This window comes from Lichenostomus cassidix, chromosome 12 (assembly GCF_008360975.1).
Source record: "Lichenostomus cassidix isolate B80296 chromosome 12, HeHo_3.0, whole genome shotgun sequence".
NCBI classification, from domain to species: Eukaryota; Metazoa; Chordata; class Aves; order Passeriformes; family Meliphagidae; genus Lichenostomus; species Lichenostomus cassidix.
In genome coordinates this window covers 6,446,874-6,455,905 of record NC_139493.1, presented here as the reverse complement: position 1 = coordinate 6,455,905, position 9,032 = coordinate 6,446,874, and the positions used below count along the sequence as shown (strand labels likewise).

At 46.5% G+C, this 9,032-nt stretch overlaps 1 protein-coding gene across 4 annotated transcripts in view; it reads right to left on the bottom strand.

Annotated features, from left to right (window-relative positions):
• Positions 1-5,920: 5,920 nt before the first annotated feature.
• Positions 5,921-9,032, bottom strand: part of PRICKLE2 (prickle planar cell polarity protein 2) — a 99,518-nt gene continuing 96,406 nt past the window's right edge. For all 4 annotated transcript variants that reach the window (XM_085072382.1, XM_085072384.1, XM_085072383.1 and 1 more), the window contains one exon: positions 5,921-8,563. In XM_085072382.1, coding sequence (XP_084928508.1) covers positions 7,695-8,563 — 869 coding nt within the window. In that variant the 3' untranslated portion in view covers positions 5,921-7,694. The remainder of the gene's footprint in view (positions 8,564-9,032) is intronic.

Genomic DNA, 9,032 nt, shown 5'->3' with positions numbered 1-9,032 from the left:
CCTTCAAGCCTTGTCACAAGCTCCTGCTCCATTTTCTATTATATTTGCCCATTCTTTAGCTTGTTTCATTACTCATCCCAGTTATCTCCTGTACATGTGATTGAATCCAGTACTGCTCCCTGCCTGATTACAGAGATCTGGAATATTGCATTGAACTCTGATTTTAAAACTTTGTCACCTGTGAAAAAAATTTGCGCTGCGTGTGGAAATAAAATCAAAATTTAAATTTCGTTGAAAGGAAAAATGGAGTTTGAGCAATTTTCATTGTAATCTTCATGTCTTAAAACCGCCTCAATATTCTAGCAATAATTTTGGGTTGTTTTGACCTGAAAGAATCAGAGTCTTTCTATTCTGACAAGGCTGACAGATGCTTTGACTGATGATAGTGAAAATCAGGTCTTTTAGTCTAAGAAATGTTACAACATGATTTGCATACAAACAGGGACTGAGACAAGCTCTTGAAAATCTCTTGCACTTGCAAATCCTGACACTGGAGACAAATAAAAGGAATTTTATTCCCTGAGCCCAGCGGATGCTCAGCAATAATGACATTGTCGTCAACATTGGTTTGAAACTCCAAATTATGAAAGTGAAACTGGGAGATTTTTGCCTTTTCCCCCCTAGACAGTCTCTCCCCACCCTCTCCCGGCTGTTAACAATCCAGAAGCATTAAAGGCAGAGATCTCTGGGGCTGCAGTGAAGCCCCATGGGGAGCCAGGCTTGTTTGCTCCAGTTCTCTGTGCATCCCAAATCAACTTCTCCTCTTTGTATCTTTTGCCATAAACAATTATGTTCAGAAATATGCAAAGATTTGCTTCCTCTGAGCAAAACCCTAGACTGTCACAACTGGGCCAGGTGGTGAAGCCAGGCACACTTATTCCCAGCACTGTGAATTCCAGAATGACCTGCTAGGAGGCCAAGTGTTGGGAGAGGAGGCTGTTCTGGTGCCCCTGCCTGGGGGGCTGCAAGGGGAAAGCTTCTCCCCTTCCCCTTTCACTTCCTCTTCTTTGCCTTTCTGCTTTTCCCTTTCCCATTTATTTTTCCCTTTTTTCTCTTTTTTTCCCTTTTTTCAATTTTTTCCCTTTTGCCCTTTTCCTTTTCCCATTTCCCTTTATTTACTTTTTCCTTTTCCTTTCCCCATTTCCCCTTCCCTCTCCCTTTCCTCTTTCCTCCCCTGTAGCCACATGAACAGTGAGCAGTGTGAGACACACATATGTAACTCAACATTTTAAAACTGTTACGAGAGTCTATGAATTTAGTAAAACTTCCTAAATATTCACATGAGCTAAAGAAGGATGGAGTGGGCTGGGGGGTGGAATTTATTTTGAAGAGTCATCACATAAATTATTCAGCAGCCCTAGTGTGCCCAGCTGTATTTACTGTCCTGGGCCAGGAGCTCCAGAGGCTGCTGCTCCCAACAACCAGCAATTTTGCTGTTTTGGCTTTTGGTGAGGAGTCAAGGTCAGACCTGAGCCAGGCAGATGGGGCAGGAGGATGGGGGCTCATTGGAAGCATCTGACAGGAAAAATCTCTATTGGGCCAATAGATGAATGGCCTTTCCAACAGGCACTCTGTGCATTGTGAACGAGCAGTGATAATTACAGAATTGCAGAGGCTCCAGATGTTTTGTGTATGTTTCAGTCTTCATTTACTTGTTTTCTGTGCCGAGTTACTTGGGATACTGAAAAATGTAAATAATGAATATGTGATGAGCAGCAAGAATGAATCTTTGCCCTGCCTCCCACTTCCAAAAAAGCTAATTAATCCAAGTACCAAAATAAAAACTGCTTGAGTCTGCTCCAGCATCAGCCATGAAAGCATGCTCATGAGCAAATAATTGACAATTAAAGCCCAACTTACAGAAAAGAAGAAAAAAACCCAAGTTGTTTATAGCTAAAGCGCTATAGCAGCAAGGATCTAAGGGAGGCTTGTGTCAATAGGAAACAACTCTGATAGAAATTGCTGGCATGCAGTGCCAACAATGCTGGCTCAGCCACGGGTTCAAATCAGAACTCTTTTGCCAGCCTACTTCATCCCAGATTTTAAAGTTCCTTGTTGTTAAAAATATCATTGTGGTGGTTTGGAGATGAGGAAACTGAAGCATGGAGCACAAGCAGGGCTGGCAGCCAAAGGGATCCCTGTGCTTGGGGTGAGAGTGGATTGCCTGACTGGGTTTGTCAAAGAGCAGGGCATGTGCTAACATACACATTGCCTAATACCCACCCAGCCTGGCTCAGGGCTGCCTTTCTCCTGGGGGTTGAGATGGGATCCCAGTCCAGGGGACTGTGCTTTTGGCTGCAGGAATTACATGGGATATATATACACATATAGATACATGCTGTGATCTGATGTGTGCTCTTCAGAGTTTAATGCTTTATTTAGACTGAATTCACTTGCTTCACAGGGCTTTGTTTATCCATTTTAATAAATCAGCTCTTTCAGCTAAATCTTGCCTTAAGAGTTGATCATATCCAGAGCCTCCAAGAGCACAGCAGATATAAATATTTGCTTTTACAACAGGAAAGCTCTCCTGAGAATGCTTTAGCAACTGGGTTTGCCTAAAACAGGGAAGCTGGTAATTTGCTGAGTGGGTAATAAGTGAAGAAGCAGAAAGGTGGAGCTGCCTTTGGACACTGACCTAAGGGCCAGTGTCCCATTGGTGAGTGAAGCCTGTGACCTGCCTTCCTCTGCTCCTCCCAGCTGAGGATGAAGCCTGGATGCTCATAAAGCTGATGGCATAACATGGAAGGAGCACATAACACAACAGTGGAGTCCATTGTTGATGAGGAGAGACAAAAAATTCAAATGATTTAAACTTTGTATTTTTTTTCCCTGCTCAGAGATCCAGACAAGCATTCTTGGCACTAGAAATGCCCAAGACAGTCTTTTTCTTCTTCCTTCTTTTTCTTTCTTTTTTTTCTTTTTTTTCTTTTTTTTTTCCTTCCTTCCTTCCTTCCTTCCTTCCTTCCTTCCTTCCTTCCTTCCTTCCTTCCTTCCTTCCTTCCTTCCTTCCTTCCTTCCTTCCTTCCTTCCTTCCTTCCTTCCTTCCTTTCCTTCCTTCCTTCCTTCCTTCCTTCCTTCCTTCCTTCCTTCCTTCCTTCCTTCCTTCCTTCCTTCCTTCCTTCCTTCCTTCCTTCCTTCCTTCCTTCCTTCCTTCCTTCCTTCCTTCCTTCCTTCCTTCCCTCCTTCCCTCCTTCCCTCCTTCCCTCCTTCCTTCCTTCCTTCCTTCCTTCCCCTATAAATGCACTGATTTGGAAAGGGGCCCCAGCTCTCCAATGACTTATTCTTAGCATTCTTGGCCACTCACTCCCCTATGTACTCAAACAGGAGCTGAATTCCTAAATAGTTTTAAAGATATAGTTTGAAAATGTGTTGCATTAAAAAAAAAAAAAAAAAGGATAATCTTCAAAATAAAATCCTCTGGAATTGCTCTCAGTTAATAAGCTTTTCTGGTCATGGAGGATGGTCATCTAATAGGTGGCAGATAATCTTCAGGAGAATGAGGACAGCCTAGATTTCAAGAATAGCATAATTGTATGTAAATGTGAGGAACTGGGAGATTTTTTTAGCCTGAAAGAGCAAAGTTCATCAGATAACAGGGCAGTTCAAAGCCCAGGAGCCCAGATTATCTGGGGAGAAGGTGCAGCAGCAGTGCCAGGTGGGTGCTGCCAGCCCCATACTGCATAGGCATGGATTTTTGGGTTACAAATTGTGAGAGCAAATGTGTGCCTTTCTCAGGAGCACTCAGTCTTTGTCAAACTGCTGTAATTAATTAACCCCCCACTCAGTGATGGTGTCCCTCCCTTCATCAGCAACTGGGTTTTCAAAGCCACTAAGTGCTGTGAGCTATGCCACAGCCACTTGGGCCTTTAGCAAATGTGGGATTATCTGTGGATAGTAATTGCCAGACAAGGTGCAGCTTTATATTTCTAACCTTACACTTCTGATCACTGCATCTTTCTGCAGAGGTTCTGCTCTTCTCATTATGATGTATTTGCCAGGCTCAAGGCTGTGTGGCTTTTGGCTTCCTGAAAAACAAGCCTCAGTGTGCTGGGATCTTCCCTGCACAGCTCCAGTGGCTTTTGGGCCAACATATTATCCACGCTGGGGCACTTCAGGTGTTGCAGGGACCTCAGAGAGCCCCTCCAGTCTGCTGGGGAACATGGATGTGAAGGGTGCTGTGCTCCCACCATCACTCAAGTCATGACCAGGTGTGTGATGTGAATCGTGGCTTTGCAATGGAGGTTAACATCAGCCCATTCCCTGTGGTAACACGGGACAGATCTTGGCAAGGACTTTCTGGGGGAAAAAAGAGATTTTTATGGAAGAAAACTGTGGCAGCAACAGACCTGATCAGATTTAATTATTTTTGCAAGCAACAGTGACAGTGTGCCAGGCTGGCTCTGGCAGCACAGCTGTCTGGGGGAGCAAGACAGCAAAAACCTTCCCACTTGGGCAAACCAGGGAAACTGCAGGTGACCCCAGGGAAACTGGACCCAGTGACACCCATGCTGAGCTTTAGGTGGTGTCACCTTCACTCAGTTCTGGGGACACGAAAGCAAACATCGGCACATGTCTGAGCTCCCGCGTGCAGTGGGCACAGAGAGGGGGACCAGCAGGGCCAGATGGCGATGGAGCAAGATTTTACAGACTTGTAGCTCCATCCCTCAAGCTCAGTGGGTTTGTCAGAAATGGTTAATCATACTCCAACTGGGCTGAGCAAAAAAAACCCACTTTTCTTTTTCAATCATGTACCTCAAAGTGTTCTGGACTTCTGGAGCCCATAGGAAAAATGAAAAGGGTTTGGACGCTGCATTTGCATTTATTGCTGAAATTTGTAACAACTCTGACTTTCTTAGAAAATGTGATCTGACACCTTTCTGTGGTGCTGGTGAAGGGCCCAGCAGAGAGAAGCATCACCCAAGGGACTCTTTCCTCCCCCTTTTTTTGGCCCATATGTTCCAATGCTGCATTAAAGCTGGGGTGTACATCAGTCATTGCAGGGATGCAGAGATGCTCTGCAGTGAGAATGAAATTTTGAGGAGCTGCTTCCAGCAGCAAAACCATTGTGTAAGCAGAGGCACTGTGCCTGGGATTTTAGCATAAAATTGCACGTGAAGAGTGCTGCAATTCTGCTGCAGAGTCCCCAAAGCTTGCTCTGTTGCCCCTGGGGAGAGGCAGCAAGCAGGGAAAGGGGAAAGGCAGGGGATTAGTTTTCTACCATTTGCTGAATGATCCAGGCTCCTGCTGTACAAGAGCAGCTCAGCTGTACCAGACCTGACAGACAACATGCGCTGTGCTTTTAATCACTGACAATGAATTAAACTGTACATATTAAATGCCAATTATCCAATAACCTGCAGTTACAGTGTCAGACTTTTCGCTGAAAGCAATATTCCTATCCAGCTTAACAGGTCTGCTTGAGAAAACAAGGAAAAATCTGTGAACTTTCTAAGAAAAAGGCTGTTACTTACAAATTCCAGGTTGATGTCTCCCCCAGTATGCCAGAGGCCCAGCAGGGATTTTGGCTGAGCTGAGCTGGCTTTTACCAGGTGAAGACTTCAAGACAACCTGGAAATGTTCAAAAGGTGTGTGGATGTGGCTCTTGGGGATATCCTTTAGTGGTGAACACAGTGGTGCTGGGTTGTTCTTGCTCAATGATCTTAGAGGCCTTTTCCAACCTTAATAATTCTAAGACATGGCTTTTTTAACAACAAATAACAGGGCCAGGTCACCAACCCTCGGGAAAGTGCATGATGTGCAGGAGATGCTTCTCCACCAGCTTTCCTTGCCCACCAAAACCACATCAAGGAGCTGGTTTTGTCCTTTTATTGCAAGACCAGCTCAGCGAAAATCAAGTTTTCTACTCATGATTAACCAACACTCCTTAAGAGCAAAAAACATACAGGAGACTCTTCCCTTTGGATGAATACTTCCATTTATTCCAACTGGAAAAAACATTTTTTTTAAATATACTTAAGTGTAATTTCTTTTTTTTTTTAAGGAATAATAATTATCACATTGTCCTTTACAAACAACAAAAAAATTCCTAGCAATAGTCTGTGGTATGGAGACATCCATCTTCCAGATTTTTCTGCATCTGCTGCTTGGAGTAGGCATGGGGGTGTCCCTGTGTGTGCCCAGGGCTGCCAGTGCCATCCCTGCAGCAGGACCCTCATTCCCAGGGTGCAGGGATGCCAGCAGCACGTGGGGCGAGGGCAGTGCAGCTGGTTAAGCTCTCAGCCCTCCTGTGGCTCAAAGCCCAGCCTTATCTTCACCCCCTCAGGTGCTCTGGGTGCCAAGAGCCCCTTGTGCAAAGCTGCTCCTTGCTGGGAAGCACAGGGACATCCTGGCATTGGCTCGCAGCCGGGACACGCTGGGATGGCAGAACCCCAATGGATTAAAGCACACAGAGAACAAACTCACATCCAGCATAATACAACACAGCTGAGCCTGCTTTAGGGACCTCCTGCCGCAGCAGGGACTGTCCTGGCCCTGGGCTGAGACCCCCAGGGGACAGGAGTGGCCATGGGGAGCAGTTTGCAGGTGTTCTCATAGTGTTAGGCAGGAGGCAATACTGAGACTTCCACTTGGTAATGAACAGCAGTTAACATAAGCCAGGAGACTAGAGCACCATAAGACAAATCTATATTCAAAACAACGTCATGCTGACATCACACAATTGCACCATTTACACTTTATTTACTCCAAATAATAGTTCAATGTTTAGTAACTTCAGCGTTCTCTACAGAGGTTGTGAAATTCCTTCTCCGGCTTTGGTAATTTACAATGTTGCAGACATTTGGTAGTTCTGTTGTTTCCTGTTTAATAATAATATTAATAATAATAATTAAAGGAAAAAAAGTCCCTTTGCAGCTGTCAGGGTTCCTGTATCTGAGTGATGGAGTGTACCTGCAAATCACAGGCTTCAAAATGCCACTGAGGCCTCGTCAAGATTTAATGAATCAGAAAATGTTCTGTTTATTGACCAGGATCAAAACAAATGAACAAAAAAAAAGGGTTAAAACAAAAAAAATCCTCAAAACCAATGACAACACAAAGTCTCACTGATGTACTTAAGGAATTTGATGATGAAATGGAAAGAGGGGTCCAAAGTACCTTTTGGTTAGCTCTGACTGAAAACAATTCTGAACATGCATGCATTTTCCCAGTGACTCCTAAGATATAGAAATTCCTCTGATATTACAAAATACAAAAATATTTTCTCCAAACTCTCATTTACATCGCATTTACAACAATCATGGAAATAACTTAGGCTCCCACACTGTCCAAGAGACAAATCACCGACCAACATGGCTAATGGAAAACAAAAATGTGGTGGAAAGCAAAAGCTACTGGCAAACTGATGCTGAGAGTCAACAGCGGCAACCAAAACGTACGGACAAACAGAGCTCAGGGGGGTGGCAGTATTTGGGAGAAGGAAGAGAAACTACTGGGTAAATATTACAGGCTAAAGTGGACTTTTTAAATTTTTATCTCCAAAGTAAGATGTGCAAAATATATTCACTGTGCCCAGGATTATGACTATTTATAGAAGCCAGTCTACAACCTTCTTACAAACCCCTACTCTTCGGGCCTTTTCCTTTGTCACAATAAAAGCACTTACATGTTCTAAAACAGTGCAAGATCGTGAATTAATTTACATTCTCCCAAGGTGCCTGGCAAGGATGCCATTAGGATATGATACAGTTTTTGCTCTTCTGTCTTTTCCGGCTGTGCAACTGTCCCCTGGCCCCCACCGTGGAAGACTTGGGCATGCTGTACGAGCCGTACTTGTGCAGCAGCTCCTCGCTGGTCACGTACCGGAGCCGGGCGGGCTGCGGAATCGGCTCCCCGAGGAAATAGCCCTCGTTGTCGGACTCGGAAGAGGAGGAGCAGGTGGAGCACCAGTCGTATTCGGCAAAGTAGGGACCCCACCTCTCGCCCAAGTGGTTCTGCAAGGCGAGATCCGACACCGTCCGGGGACAGTGGCCGTAGACGTCCCTGCGGTGACCCTGCTCCACCGTCTCCCTGCAGCTCCTCTGGTGCATGAAGGGGTCGTAGTCGTCCCTGGCTCGCAGCGAGGGTCTCTCCTTGAGGCGGTAGCACTGCTCGCTGGCCAGGTGCAGGGCGTTGTCGGAGCGGGAGCGCCGGGAGCGCCGGGGCCGGTGCGGGCGGTAGTGCCGCTCGTCGTCGCGCAGCGTGGCTCTGCGGCGCGTGCGCTCGCTCATGGGCGTGTGCCTGGGGATCTCCTGCGGGCCCAGCTGGCCCCCGGGCACCCCGCTGCCGTAGTCGAAGCTCTGGTGCATCCGCCCGTGCGACGGCCGCTCTCGGTAGCCCAGGGGGCTGGCGAGGTCGTGCAGGGTGGGCTCCATGTCCTGGTACTGCTGCACCGACAGCAGGCTGCGCACCGACTCGGCGCTGCGGAACTGCATGGAGGAGTTCAGGGTGCCCATGTTGCTCATCTTCTCGGAGACGTTCATGCCCGAGTCTTTGCTCAGGTCAGGCATGGAGAACCTGGAGAGGTGCTCCTGGCGCTTGGCTCCGCCGTCTGCCGAGAGGCCTTTGCAGGGAAAGGGCAAAGGGAAAAAAAGAAAGAGTTTAGAATTTTCTGTCAGTGGAGATGGTGGGTTGGAGGCTGCTTTTGGCCCAAGACTTTTGCTTCAAAAACTACCTCACTGTTTTCAATCCTGTCCTGAAGAGCCCTTTTTAAGAGGAGGGCTTTTATTTTCTTTCAAAGAGCAGGCAGTTCCTCCTTTGGGGAAATCACACCAATTTAAGGTGTTTTCAGTTGGACTCCAAGCTGCTATTCACGACTTCCTTTCCCATATGTCTACACTGTCTGCGACTTGATAGGAATAACCAGCGATGCCAGGGAGAAATCATGCGTCAGAGGTAACCTGAGGCCTCCTGCACACCGAGCTAACTAGGGTGCCATGATCCAGCACCCACACCTTCTGCAATGACAACACATGTTGGAGGACTAAACAACGTCAGGGGAAGATGAAAACAGGGCCACTGACTTAATTCAG